This window comes from Suncus etruscus, chromosome 2 (genome assembly GCF_024139225.1).
Source record: "Suncus etruscus isolate mSunEtr1 chromosome 2, mSunEtr1.pri.cur, whole genome shotgun sequence".
Taxonomy (NCBI): Eukaryota; Metazoa; Chordata; class Mammalia; order Eulipotyphla; family Soricidae; genus Suncus; species Suncus etruscus.
In genome coordinates, this window is record NC_064849.1 from 129,009,117 (window position 1) to 129,024,066 (window position 14,950).

At 43.5% G+C, this 14,950-nt stretch overlaps 1 protein-coding gene across 1 annotated transcript in view; it reads right to left on the minus strand.

Moving 5' to 3' along the window:
- Positions 1 to 4,924: 4,924 nt before the first annotated feature.
- The window catches only part of ZNF366 (zinc finger protein 366), a 67,783-nt gene continuing 57,757 nt past the window's right edge, over positions 4,925 to 14,950 (minus strand). Inside the window, exons 4-5 of the mRNA XM_049768761.1 lie at positions 7,404 to 7,578; positions 4,925 to 5,479 (exon numbers count right to left, since the gene is read on the minus strand). Coding sequence (XP_049624718.1) covers positions 4,950 to 5,479; positions 7,404 to 7,578 — 705 coding nt within the window. The 3' untranslated portion in view covers positions 4,925 to 4,949. The remainder of the gene's footprint in view (positions 5,480 to 7,403; positions 7,579 to 14,950) is intronic.

Here is a 14,950-nt window from a genome sequence, read left to right on the forward strand (position 1 = left end):
CCCAGCATCAACTTGGCTTCCTTCCAATCCATCTTCTGTGCTACAGTCAAAAACTCAAAATAAACAATAGTCTACTACCTACCTCAGCAGTATGGTCTAGCCTAGAAAGGCCCACACTTGGGAAGGGTGCCTGACACAGACTAGAATTTCAGTGAGCAATGAAATACTCTCCATGTATATAGACTTGAGTGTTGCCTGAGGTGGACTCAGGAAGATGTGGAGCTAAGCTAACCAGGCTCTCAACGAATGGCTCAATGAAGCCTCTCAAATGCAGTAGGCAGCTTTCTGCCACTGGCTTTGTTGTGCCATCAGATGCTGTTGGGTCATTCCCTTCACAAGGCAGCACACATCTGATAGAGAAGGCAGGGGTGCCAAGGCAGGTCATCATTTTCCAATATAATATTATAGTACCCTGATGGGTCACTTTTTTTTGTTTTGTTTTTGTTTTTGGGCCACACCCGGGGATGCTCAGGGGTTACTCCTGGCTCTCTGCTCAGAAATCACTCCTGGCAGGCATGGGGAACCATATGGATTGCCGGGATTCGAACCACCATTGGTCCTGGGTTAGCGCTTGCAAGGCAAATGTGCTACCGCTATGCTATCTCTCCAGCCCCATGATGGGTCACTTTTGCTCCCAGATCTACTGACTATGTTGGCCCAAGCCTCGTTGGTTCTTTGTACTTCTTTTCCTCTCCATTGGTACTAGTTCCTTGTAGTTGTATTAGAGATTCCAGCGAATCTAGGCTACTGTAGGTTAAATGTTTTAAAGCACAAGAGAACCATACTATATCAGTAATTGCGAGCAAAGCATTTTATTTCCTGAAATACTATTTCCTCATCAGTTAAAAGAAGGCAAAGTTTACCCCTCAGTGTGGTGAGAGGCCCAAGTGAGACTTTCAATTACCTTATAATGCACAGCCTATTAACAGTGTACAGGGATTCCTCAGAAATGGAAATCCCTTATGCCAACTTAGCTTTGCAAATTCTCTGTTGTAGAAACTGAATGTTCAGTTTTCTGACCATTTTGATGTGGATAATCCTGGATAACTCTTACATGGCATAAGGCACAAGCCAGACAAATTCTACTATGTGTCTTACTTATTTCATTTAATGTCTGTAGAAACTGAGTGAAGATGATGTTCTTCCTAGTTCTTCCTAGGAAGAACTAGAGGCACAGAGGATAAACTGAGGCATAGAAAGTTTTAGAAAACTGTTTTGCAGTCCCTAAAATGGGCAGTGGGAGATCTGGATTTCCAATCCAGAATTTGTCTTGAAACCTATCTTTGCTCTTGCCCATCCGAGTAACTTACTAATGGTCAAATATTTACTTACAAAGAACTCATGGTGAAACACAATCCTAACAGTAATTTTTCACTTGCCATGATATCCTACCAGGGGAAGATGTCAGCTTCGCAGATGGATTGAAGTTTATATTGCTTTCCAAATCCCCAAGGGAGGGTGAATCTAAGACCAACATCTCCTGGAGTTAAATCCCAAACAACAAGATTCAGGTCCTATCCCTGTGCCCCAACACTGGCAGAGAGCAAGAGGGTGAGCAATTTTCTTTCACTGTCACATATTTGCAAATAATTATCTCAACTTTTAAAACACATCTTTATTTGCTTAAATTAACAAAATTCTGGTTACATTTTACTTCCAGGTAAGCTGCCTTTTCACTGAAGTAGAAAGCAATATTCACAACTTGAATAGCTACACACTTGAAGTTTTAGTTTTTAAGTAGCATGCCAAAATTCTGCACAGAATTAACACTTGGTATAATGTTGTTCAAATATGTGAGGGATTTAAAATGTTAGCTCTGTTACATTTTGTTCCAGAAAAGTAGACAAAAATCAAAACACGATGTTAATACTTTATTAAATGCCTCCCAATTTAATAAATGCAATGTGTACTTGGGGTTTTCTAATGTGGCTACTCATAGACAAATATACCAGTTACCCTGGTTGGGTTATCAAAGGTCAACCTCAGATTCATGGCCAATCAGAAGTCAAATTTTTAAAAAGGGAGAATGAAGGAGGAATTAAGAAGCAACATGCAGAGGTAGTCACAAGTCTGAATTAAAGAGAAAAAGATGCTCCTTGACTGGTCAGATGGTTGATTCAAATTGATAGTGGTCAGGACTAGAGTGATAGTTTAGTGGCAAGGGCAATTGCCTTGAGTATGGCTGACATAGGTTCAACCCCCAGCATCCCAAATGGTCCCTGCGCACCACCAGGATTCCTGAATGCAGAGCCAGGATTAACCCCAAGCATCAGCAGGTGTGCCATAAAAACAAACAAACAAGAATCCTCAAAATGACAGATGTCAAAAGCAGGGAAAGCACTGGGTAGTAATCTAATGGAAAGTTTAATGCATCACAATATAAGAAAGGACACACTGTCCTTGTAACTTGGAGTTCAGGTAACCTTGGAATATTTCTCCCTAAATTCTGTGACAATGGTCCTGGTAAGACCTTCTTGTCTGTTTAATTACCACACCAGGCAAGACTGATTTCTTAGCTCTGAGCATATATGGTGGGTGTCCAACAAAATTTGTCACCCAAACTGGAATAATTATAAAGATTAAAGTGACTATAGGAATGAGCCAGGATTGATCCAGCAAAACCAGCATGTTGTTTTCTTAGATATGAAGTCTTGCATAGTCAGAGTCAAAAACTAGATATAAGTTATAGTGTACAATCCTTAACAACTTTTTATTGCTCTTCCCAAATCCAGATCCTTCCTCCAAATGAAATTTTACTTGGAAAGCTGACATATCAAAAAGATATTTGAGTTTTTCCAAATAAAACTAGAAGGTCTAATGGTTTGTTTCTCCTCCCCAGACAACTTTAGATGGGCCTCAGAGGGACCTCAATACATAACTTGAAAAACACTATTATAGAACATACTCTCTCCATCTCAACATTAACTGGTTCCACAGACATTTTTATATGACTTATTTAGACTAGAAAATACCAGCGCCCACTCATCCTGGTTCCTAATCCAGCTTGGCATAAATAAAAATAAACATCCTGAGCTCCAGTGGGGGTTCTCCACACAGGGGTACTGAAAGAATGGATGTGCCACAGAACCCCTAGGGTGGAGATTTGTAAAGCTCTGCCAGGCCCTAGAAATTCTTCCTGGGGTATGCCAATGGATTCTATTAAGAATTAATGGAAAGTAATTGCCTTTCAGAGGCCTTGCAGCAGGTTCTTGACCCACAGTTATGTTTGTAACTGTAGAACCCACAAAATTCCCTTCAGCATCCCCACTATAGATGTTCTCAGAGCATAGGAAACCCAAGCAACTTTGGCAATCAGTGTGGTTTAAGGACAGTGTGTAGGCAAGGTGGCAAACAACCAAAAGGCTTCTGGGATTGGCAAAGCACGCAGATAAATGAGGAAACCAAGAAAGGTTGATGGGGCAGTAAGGTCCAGAAAGGCAGCACATCAGAGATGGTGTCAAGTTTCAAAAGAGATGGACCCGGAATTCGGAGAGGAGTGATAGCAAAATAACAGTACCTAGTGCTACAAGTAAAGAGCTGGAACTACCAAGCAGAAACAGCTTCTCCATGAATACTGGCATAGTACCAGGGTATTACTGCTAAAAAGGAACCCCACCAGTTATGGGGCATCCATCAGAACTACTTTTGTTCAGTGCTGGTGCCCAAAGAAAACTTGCCTGCTGGCCTCAACCCTCTCTGGTCCTCAACATTCAATGGGATAATGAGTCAAGCATCTAGGAAGAAACAGAAGCATCCTGAAACATAGTAAGTGACCATAAATATCACAGGCATCATCTAGTACAAGAAATTTAAATGTGTGTGTGTGGGGGGGGGTGTCTCCTGAGAAGGCTTCATAGAAGAAAGCCCAAGTTTCTGTGTGACTCCTAGACCCCTTGTTCTCTGCCTGAATGTGTCTGAAACCAAGAACAGAAATATTTATGTAGTCCCCAGAAGAGGGTCCTGGGACACTATTCTAGCCCACTCAAGTTTTCTTAGCACCAACTGCACCAAAGACTCTATGGGGGCAATTGAGAATATACTAATGCTAGGGCTTTTTGCTCCACCAGGTAACTCAGAATCTCAGGGGATGATGTCCCAATAGTGACAGTTTTTCTAGCTCCCAATAGGGTTCTAAAGTACAGGCAGTACTGAGAAGCCAGCCTGAGAAATTAGACTATGCAGTGCCCCCTAACCCCCATCCCCTTCATTCAGGAAGACCCACTTCTCATCAGGTAGCTGTTTTGTGGACCTCTGGGCAAGGGATGGAAGAGGGAGTTTTGCCCTAGTCATGAGGGGTGTTGCCTGCAGGTCCAGAGCATTCCTGGGCATAAGCAAATCCCATATCCAACCCAGGCAGCTAAGGCCCAATAGGGCAAACCCTGAAGGAATTTTAAATACTCCTGGATTCTTGTTCAAAATAATTCCTGCTCCCTTAAAACTTTCTTTCTATAGCCACTACTTGACAACACCCTCTCAAGAACCCACATTCTTGTTATTTCTGACATGTTTGATTATGGAATAAAAGTAATTTGTATATATACAAATACTAATATGGTCATCTACCTGGAAAGATGTTGTAACTTTTTGCTTTATCTAAATACTCATAACAAGATAATATATCAAGCACCATATTTTTGCAACTATTATTAAAAGAAAATAGAAACTCTAAAAACCACTCATATCAGCTTACAATAGAAATTTTAAAAATATGTACAGCTTGTTACCCGAGAGATTCTAACCAACACTGAAGCAACTCTCGGTTTGTCAGACAAAAAGGCCCCAGGAATGAAGGAAGATGCTTTTACATCACCAGGCATCTTCCCTGCTCCTTAGTTGAAGCCATTTGTAAGGATGAGAGCCTCATTCTCCAGCAAACGTCAGTTCAGGCAGAAAGCTGTATTTGCACCGCCTCTTTCTCCTTTTCCAAATGTAATTTAGTAACTGTCCACTTAGATACCTAAAAGCACTGCTTGCTTCTCCATTTTCCTCTCCAGTAATTCTTTTAAACTCTCATCTCTGTGCTTGAAGTACAAGTAATCAGGGAAGGAGGGACCCCGCAGGGTGCCCTGCAGGCGCCTGAGGCTGGCACATTCTTCTCTGAGGCCACTTTCCTGGCTGCCCTCCACCCCGCTGCTGTCCTTGTTGTTCTCCTGACCTTCACTCTGCTCATCCTCCTCCTTCTCCTCCTCACTGGCTTCCCCCAATGCTCTGGGAGCCTGCTCAACCTTGGCAGATTGACCCTGGGGTGTGCAAGGTTCCCTGCTCTGGGATGCTGGGCCCAGGCCTTCCTGCTCTTCATCATAGCAATGATCCTCCTCTTCATCCTCCTCATAGCAGGAGCTTCTCCTGGCACTCTCTCGGTCAGACTGGAATACTGACCCCTTCCCTGGGCGCTTCTGAGAAAGGTCGAAGGGCTCCTCCTGTTCCAAGCTTCTCAGGACTCCAGTCTGTGACAGGGCAAGTCTTCCCCTTCCAAAACCTGAGAGGACAAAAGAAGCATTTAGGTCTCAAGAAGATGGACCCTTGTGAAAGATCCAGGGCCATTACAGGTATTTTGATTTCGTGATTTTAAAATAGGACATTTCCTGATAAGGATGGAGAGAGGTGCCTTATCATTCATGAGGTCAAAGGTGATATAGTGCTTTCAGATAAATTGATGACACTCACCAAAAGCTATAAAACATAAACTTATATAGGGGTTAGAGTGCATACAAGACTTGTGCTGAACACTGGTTTCACCCCTGTCACCACATAGTCCACAAAGTATCTTCAGTGCAGCCCTGGAGGCCCCTAGCACTGCTGGGATGGTCTAGATAAGCTCTGGCACCACTGGCTCTGAGGAGCACTGTCTCCTTGGGTCCTACAGCTGACTAGTAGGGAACCCTAGGCCTCTTGAGCACACCCATTAGTAGAGTCCAAAATAAATAATAACACCAAAATAAAGTACGATAAAATAAGCATAGTTCTGACCTATCAATCAGACTGAGATTTTAAGTGGAGAAATCCACAGGCAGGGACAACCATGGATCCAAGTTTTAGGCAGTGAAAGAGGGATCATCTCTCTCTCAAATGAGAGGTTTTTACTCTTATCTGGACCTGTTTCTATGATAAAAATGTCTGGAAGAATGGTCCCCCAAACCAGGAGCGATTTCTGAGCACATAGCCAGGAGTAGCCCTTGAGCTTCACTGGGTGTGGCCAAAACCAAAACCAAACAAAACAGTACAAAAAATGTCTGGAAGAATATAGGACAAAATCTCAAATAAAACTTTTCACTTGAAAAGTTTTCTGTTTTCACAGTGAGCATATACTTTATCAGAAAAATAATAATGTATTTTCATCTTGAATCAAACAACAACCCCAAAATCAGAGAGTTCACTGCCAGCCATTACACCAAGGGCTCCTCAGGGCAGAGAGTTGCCAGGAAATTTCCACTTGCTTCCATCCCTCTTATCTAACAATCAGGGTTGTCTTTGAAGCACAATGATGAGAGAGGGGCTTCTTTTATATTTCTGGGGGATGCCCTGTGGAGAGTTTTTTTAGCAGCCACCAGAGGCTGCTATCACCCACCCAAGTTCTGTCTTGAAGGCCTTACCATCAAGAACCAACAGTTCATATGAACCCCTGAGAAATAGGGTAGGGGTTGAAACAGAAGGTGGGATCCTGGTGCTCACCAACACTACAGCTTTGTGAGAGGTCCAACTAACAATGTGGGACCCACCAGGAATTCTACTATCCCCTCAATCTCTGTGAGACTGTCAGCCCATGTCAGCTTTGATCTTGTCTTGGCCACAGGCAGGGCTTCTAAATCTGCTCTGTGATCCAGACTCCATTTCCAATAGCAGAATAAAAGGAATACTAATCCCTGTGGTATATAAAACATGAAAATTGTTGAAAGCCAGTTTCAAACTTTCAAAGTAAGTCTCTGCTGGACAAAGATGTGCTTCATTTCCTGGGTGATGGCAGAGGTGTTTGATGCCTTTTAGAAACTGAGAGTTTATCTGTGCTCAGTTTTGGGAACCCATTTAGGCTCTCAGGTGAAAATTAAGCACACATCACCTTCTGGAAAATGCCAAGCTCGGGAGTTAGAGGTGTCCAAAAGCAATGCACCACAGGCCAGGAGAGATGCAAAAAACTAACTCAAATGTCTCAAGAATGAAAAAAAGACCCAAGAAGTGAAGGTTCCTGACAATGTCATACCCCCATCTACTTGATCTCACTTTGATTGCTACTTTTAGCTGTGACCATGAGGTTTACTGTAGCGACATCTTAGCCAACTCTTGCTCCTCCAATGTGGCCTTGATGGTGGTACTCTCTGCTTCCACAGTATGAACAAGCCACCATCTACAGGACAGCTCGCTGAAAGCCCGTCTACTTCCAACAGTTTGTCCAGGGATAGTGTTACCTTGAGCATGCAGGCCGCGCTCCATAACCCCATGCTTGACCTTCATGTGGCGTGTCAGGTTGCCCTTCAGTGTGAACTTGCTGGGACAGTAGAGGCACTTGAAGGGTTTGCTGTCAGAGTGCAGGTGCATATGGCCCATGAGGTTGTGCATACGGTTGAACTCCTTCCCACAAAGCTGGTGAAGACAGAGACAGGGAGAACTTTAGTGACTTGAGGAAGGAACTTCACTCCAGGCAACTCTTAGCAAGGTCTGAGTGAGGGCTAACATGCTAAGAATCCAGTTTAAATTGTAGCATTTGATCTGCTTCCCCAGACCAGGGAATGCTTGGGGTAGCCTTGGGCAAGTATCAGACTTGAATCTGAAGGGAAGATACCAAGGATCCATGGCCTGCAGTGCCTGGGTTTTTCAAGTCAAGGAAAAAAGCACAAGCACATAACTTCTTTAGAACAAAACTTCAGAGAAGGAGAAAAGCTTTGAAGACTGGAAAAGATCTAAAAGTAATTGGTCATAGCCTGCTTCACTCTAGTAATCAGGATCCAACAACTTGATGAATAGTTTGTATTCATATTTCCTAAATTTAAAAATATATAAATTAAGTAAATGCAATAGAGAGACCATTGTTCTAAGTCTGTCTTGAAATTATTTCTAGGAGATGGGTGCTTTTGTCACAGCCACTCAACAGAGAGACAAAATGAGGTATCAAAGCCTTAGACAAAAGCAATAGTTGGTGGGTGCTGGAGCAGGATTGAAATTTAGACCCCTGAACCCCCAGACACTGGACACAACCACCACCCCATCTTGTGTGTCTCTAACAGAACTCTTCAGTTGGATGCTATCAGGCATTGCTTTCCTGCTTTTCTCAACTTGTTACTTCTTGAAATGGAGTTGAACATGAAAAGGAAAGAAAGATAATGGAAAGGCAAGATTCAATTGTGGTCTCCCTGGGTCAAGATTTTTAGGACTACAGCATTTTCTCAAACATTCCAAAAATAGGCTTGTTTGGCTCATTTCTTTATAGTTCATTTTTATCTATTGCCAACTAAGTGCAGAGAGTAAATGGACCACCATAGTGAGTCCTCACTATCTTGCTAAGAGTAAGACTCTTTGCAAAGACAGCACAGAAGCAATGACCCTGAGGGCACTTTCCTTCCTGTTTTGGTGCCCAGCCTCCAGCAGAGCAAGGTTTGCAAGTTCACACCCTTCCTTGAGAAAGGTGAAAAGGACTGTGCCAGCATGTGAGGAAGGAGCACATTCTATCCCTCCCCACACTGGATGGCTGGGTCTTGAGAGAGGAATTTGGTGAGAGATTCTATGGAGAGAGGACTCAGGATGGGATCCCTGTAAATTGACACCAGTTTTACTTTCTCAAAAATCTTTCCTTTGGGGTGGGCCCAAGTTTGAGGTTCTAGTGGAATATTTATTAATAAAGATGAGGTTCTCTACAGGAGGCTTAGGAGGTAAGAGTTGAACTGACCCTGAAATCAAGGAGACCTAAAAGTGTCCTTAAGAGATCAGCCTAAAAGAAAGGGATGATAGGAGAAAGCCAGTGATTACATGTGTCACGAACAATCCATGAATGGCTGGTTCTCTATTTTTAAATGATTCATAGTTGGGGCTTTTAAGAACTTTTCTGCTTTTTTAACTTCCTTCCAGCAAAAATGAATTCAGCACACAGTAATCTTCAGAGCACTTGCACCCACATTCATTGCGAAAAAAAGAGGATCCAACTTGGGGAGAGGCTGAATGAGTTGGTTTAATTTCCAACTTCCTCAGGAGACATCTGACATCAAGAATGATGCTTAAATCCTTTGCTTCTAATGAGAAATATTTTATTTGGCTCTATCAACCCTTGAGGAGTCTTTAAGATAGGTCAGTGTGGGTTTTTTTTGGTGGGGGGTTGGGTCACACCTGGAGGCGGCGCTCAGGGGTTACTCCAGGCTTTGTGCTTCGAAGTTGCTCCTGGCAGGCTCAGGGGACCATATGGGATGCTGAGATTCGAACCACTGTCCATCCTGAATTGGCTGCATGCAAGGCAAATGCCCTACCTCTGTACTCTCTCCATCCCCCAGTGTGGGTTTTTCTATTTTAATGTTTTTTTCAATTGCATTCACTCATCCTAAGTTTTCTGGGATGTTTTGGTAAAATACAGGGCCTTATGATATCAAAATGATATTTTCCACTGAAGTCTAGGCCTTTGGCCTCAGAGAATAATACGTCATACTCTGCAGGAATAGCAAGTCAAATATGCCATCATGTGTGATCAGTAAAGGTAAAGCAAAAAAGATTTGTATGTGATTGGCAGACTTACTTTCATAGACCCAAGTTATCCCTCATGCAGTGGCCAAATGGACCAGCCAATGAGTGTTTCCCTGGGCATGAGTGTAGATGTTCCAACTCAGAAAGCTGTCTGGGATACTAGAAGGTGTCCCAGTTAGCATCCAGAAATGCAAGGGTTACCTTCCTTTTTCTTTGTGGCACTCTCAGTATTAAGCCAGGGGTTATGCACATGGTAATGCTTACTGAATCATTAAGAATTTGATTAGCAGAATACATAAACAAGCCAGGACAATATCAGTATCCCAAACAAATAACGCAAAAAAATTGAAATTTGGTCATTATGGGTTTCTTTCCTTTTCCCTATTAAATCTATTCACAATGGCTTGTAGACTCCTGCCCTGTGTTTCATCAGGAGAGAAGCAATAAATTCAAACCTTGGGTACTTGACTTGAACACCACTTCCTTCTCAGTGGGAGTAATCTTTTTCCTCACTCTCAGCCTCTGTCTGATCCTTGGACTCTTTTGTTCCTTATACAGAACACTTGGCCTCTTTTTCTGTCATGGAAGGTTGTGTTCATATGGCAATATCCGGGCCCGGAGAGATAGCACAGCGGCGTTTGCCTTGCAAGCAGCCGATCCAGGACCAAAGGTGGTTGGTTCGAATCCCGGTGTCCCATATGGTCCCCCGTGCCTGCCAGGAGCTATTTCTGAGCAGACAGCCTGGAGTAACCTCTGAGCATCGCCGGGTGTGGCCCAAAAACCAAAAAAAAAAAAAAAAAAACAAACAAAAACAAAACAAAACCAACAAAACAAAAACATATGACAATATCCATGTGTAAATAGTTTATTTCAAGAAATTCAGAGTGGAAACTTCTATTCCTTATGAGTCCTTCCAGTCATTATTGAGAAAGAAGATGGGCCAGTCAGAAGTGGTGCCCTTGCCTGAGGTTGGAGAGGTGAGCTCCAAGCAGAATCACCTTAATGAGGAAGAGGGATTAGACTGGAAGAAGGATTAAAGGAAATAGCCAACCTCATGTTTCTTGTCTTAGATAAAAAGACTAGTTAAAATCTAGATCGAATTAAGGGATGCTGTCTTTTCTCCTGCCAAGGGTGCAGAGATTGAAACAGGGCTGAGTGTTGGTACTGGCAGTTGCTGCGGTGATGTTTTCATCTTGCAGGTGTTGTTACAACTAGTGCACTCCTACATGAACTGTCATTTTTCTCTCTTGATTAGTACTAGTCATCTCTGACATTCAATCTAACTTTTCCTCCCCTCTAGACTCATATTGATACCCATTATGTTTACAGGTGCCACATCTAAGATGTGAGATGGAGAGGTTCAATTTGATAGAGCTATGGGTCAGTGGTGCACAGGCAGGAGGTAATCAGGTGACACTGGAACTATACTTGATGGAACTCAGGGTCTCTGCTGTGCAAGGGACTGTGTTCAGGGTTGTTCCCATGCCACACATGTGCTCTATAACATGAGATAGACCTCAACACTGAGGATAAGTGAGGATAAATGTTTTGAAGTCTTCCTTATAAATAGGTAGGATGGTGGACAGAGAAAGAACTCAATTGACTGGTCATAATGTTTGTATGTGAAAGGCTAGTGTGAGAGAACCTTGGCACCTGAAGGTCCACTGAGCACCCTTGGTTGTAGTCCAAAACCTAAAAAAATTAAGATTAAATTGGGTTGCACTGATCATTTAATTTCAAAATAATGCAGCAGAGAGAAGAGGATGAGGCTGGAAAGTGGAAAAGGGAGGGGCATCTCTCCATGCTTCTCTACTGCAGGTGTAGTTTTCAGTCAGCTTTTCTGATCATCCTAGTTCTTAGGGAAAAGAAAATGAGATCTTTTGATATAAACAAACCATCAAGTAGTAAGAGCTTCATTACCAATATTATTTTATATATGGTGCACCCTTTGACATTCTAGAAAGATCTTTGAAGATTCTTGTGCTGTCTTAACCAAATTATTTGGAGGGGATATAGCAAGAAGAACAAAGGAAGGACGTTGATACAGAAGGCCTTGCCAGGTGCAGTTATGCCAATGCAACACTGAAAAATCAGGATGAAAAGTACACAGCCCTCCTAGACTGGAGGGTTTGGGAAATGTCATTTGGCTTTCTAAGGCTCAGTTGGCTACTTACTTTGTAGGAACAACTGAATTTAGGGGGGCATACCTGGTGGCACTCAGAGCTTACTCCTGGCTCTGTGCTCAGAACTCACTCCTGGCAAGCTAAGATGCTGGGGATAGAACCCCATATCTCCTGAGTCAACCACATGCAAGGCAAATGCCCTACCACTGTGTTATCTCTCCAGCCCCCAACTGAATTATTTTATAGAGCTCACAGCTGGTGGTGCTTGGGAGACCAATGAATTTTAGGGCTCAAACCCAGATCTTCACATCTGTAAGACATGTCCTTCTCTGCCACTTGAACCACCTCTACTTCCCTTCGTTAGCCCTTTAAATGGCTGGCAGATGTGCTAGTAACTGCAGGCCTCCTAGTTCCTTCATCTTCTTTTTGCTATAGCAACAAATCTGTCTGGGGGTTCTCCTTCCAGGTCCAGGGCTGAGGCCTCCTTAGGCCTCTTCCCTGAATGCCTGGCACAATGCAGAGAGCCAGAGGCCAAAGTCTTCACCATTAAGTGGGCTGTGTGGAGTGGGAGGAATGGCAGCAGGCAGTCTCTCAAACGCCAAGAGGAGGCCCGCCGCTTGGAGCCAGCTAGCTCAAAGAGAGCCCGAGGCCTGAGATGCACCAGGAAGCCTGTGTTTTCCAATTTGGAGAGAGAAGGTCAAAGAGCTGCGGCCTGCAGCCCTGTGGAATGGCCTCCACTCCGCTGCCCTTCCCTTCCATTCTTCTCATTTGCTCACCCTCTTTTAATAAGAAGGGTGTTCCTTTCCTCAAAGGGAGAGAGAGGGAGGGAGGGAGAGAGAGGGACTGTAAACTGTCCAAAAGGACCGTGAGAAAACAGGAAGCTTCGAAAAGTACAAGAGAAAGCAAGATGAAATCTATTTGCAGGCGGGCCCCTGGGGACATGTGAGGCATTGTTAAGCAGGCAGTTCATACAGCTATATCCTTCCTTCTGCTGAGGAGGGATTTGCTGCCAAAAGGCAGCTATCTGGTCACTGCCTTAACCCCCTCCACTCCAGCCTGAAAGCCCTGAGCCCAAGCCCTGGACCCCTAGATATCCACACTGGGTCTTCCTCTCCTTGGAGTACATCCAAAAGCTAGGGGGAACATTGGGCCCTGATGAGTAGCAGAGTTGGGCAGAGCGTTTGCAGGGCAACCTTGTCCTCAGTCTTGTCATCTCCTTCAGACTAGGCTGCAGAGGACCTGGTGATTCATAGCTTAGGCAGCTCCGGCTTCACCCATCTCAAAGGAGAATTTGTCCCGGAAATTCTGGATGGTTGCTTTTCCTGGACAGGTTTCCCAAAGACAGCAGCTGGTTCTTTGCTCTAAAAGAGAGTGGTTGCCACAGGACCACAGCAACCCCTGCGTGCTTATGCAGAATAAGGGAAGCAGATTTCTGAGATGAGGCTGAAGTATAGAGGTGCAGCTCTCTGGAGAAATTCCAGATGGCTCTAAGAAACAAAGCATCCAGGAGTCAAACCCAAAGCAAAAGAGCCCAGAAGGGTAGACTCATTTTTATTAGAAAGAAAGGGAAAAAATGAAGCAAAACAGAATGGAAAACTTTCCTCTCCTCTGTTTTCCCATCCATTGTTAATGCCTATGCTCACAATGAAAGAGCAATTCTTTTTGATGTGGCCAGCTCTAGCCACAGAGCATCAGGAGAACCAATAATTCACCTAGCAACAGAGGGTGGTCCTTAAGGTTAGGAAGGTAGTTTAGTGGTGAAAAAAAAGTCTCCAAATCTGTGGCATATAGAAGCTCCTTTTTTGGTTAAGTTACGGATAAAGGACCACTAACTCTGGGAGAAACAAGGTTCTTGCTCCCTTATTCCCATGATAAAGTGTGAGCCTAGTTGTCTGCCTCTTCTCTGACACCACAAAGCAAATGGCGTGTCCATAAATGCTGAACAAAGTCTTCCTTTTCCTTCTCAATTCCTTCAATCAGCATGCAGGACCTGACTTCCAGGAGTTCAGCCCTAACGCAGACCAGAAGTATTTACAAGGACAGGACGCAACCACAGGCAACCCAAACTGGGGAGGAATTAGGAGCTGGTCTCCAGGGAACCTTAGAATATCAATTGAAATAACACGTTTCCAAAAGATTGTTAAAGTTGAGGAAGTATGCTTCTGGCACTTTCCAGAAGACTCTCGACACCTGTTCGTATTTCACAGAGAATGGAGATGAGACCTGGGTGGAAATACCCTTGACATCATTTTGTTTGTTTGGTTCTTTTTCTGCTCTAATGATACAAATACTCTCCTAGGAACCTCTTGACCTAGTGTGTGTTCTCCTGAGAAGACCTGCCCACCAGGAGTAAGTGACTCTGCAGGTCACTTATCTCATTCCTATGCTGGGTTACCAACAGAAAGGACAGCTTGTGCTGGATGGCAAAGCTGTCCTTCTTAGACACCATTTGCTTATGGGATGCAATGGTGTAGCCAGACATCCAGCACCTAATCCATCCTCAATGAGAGTTTCTGAACAGTGAAGTTAACTATTAGATGCCATAGTGCTAGGAGAAAAGGGATCCAAAACATCTTGTCAAAGGTGACTCACTGCTCTACTGAACCGGGAGCAATGTCATGAATATTTGCACATGGTACCAGAAGAACACTAACATTTCCCAGACATTTAATTTATACCAGATATTCTACTGGATCCCCTCTGCCAAGGGCCCTTGAAGATAGAGAAGTAAAACTGTCCCTGGATCTCCAAATACACAGAGCCTGCAGGCCTACTTCTTATAATATTTTTTACCTCCAAACCTCCCTGATTCAAGCACATTTCATCACTAATACTGAATTGAATCACAGAGGCAGAGGAGGAAGATGGCTGGTTTGAGTCTTAAGGGAATTGTTAATTATAATAACTGCTCCCTTCACAGGAGCAATAATGGCTTTAGGTTTTTGGCTACCAGTTGACAAGGTAAAAAGTATAGTTGATTAATGTCATCTAATCAACTAATTGGGTGGTGGTATAATAATACTGCATTTCTAAAGGAAGCACTATGGTCAATTGAGATGCCTTAATTTAAAAAGCTAAAAATTCATGCTCAAAGTGCAAGAGTAAAATGAACACAGGAGTAGAGAGAGACACCTTCATTGTGGGATATAGTCCACAGGGTAGTTGTG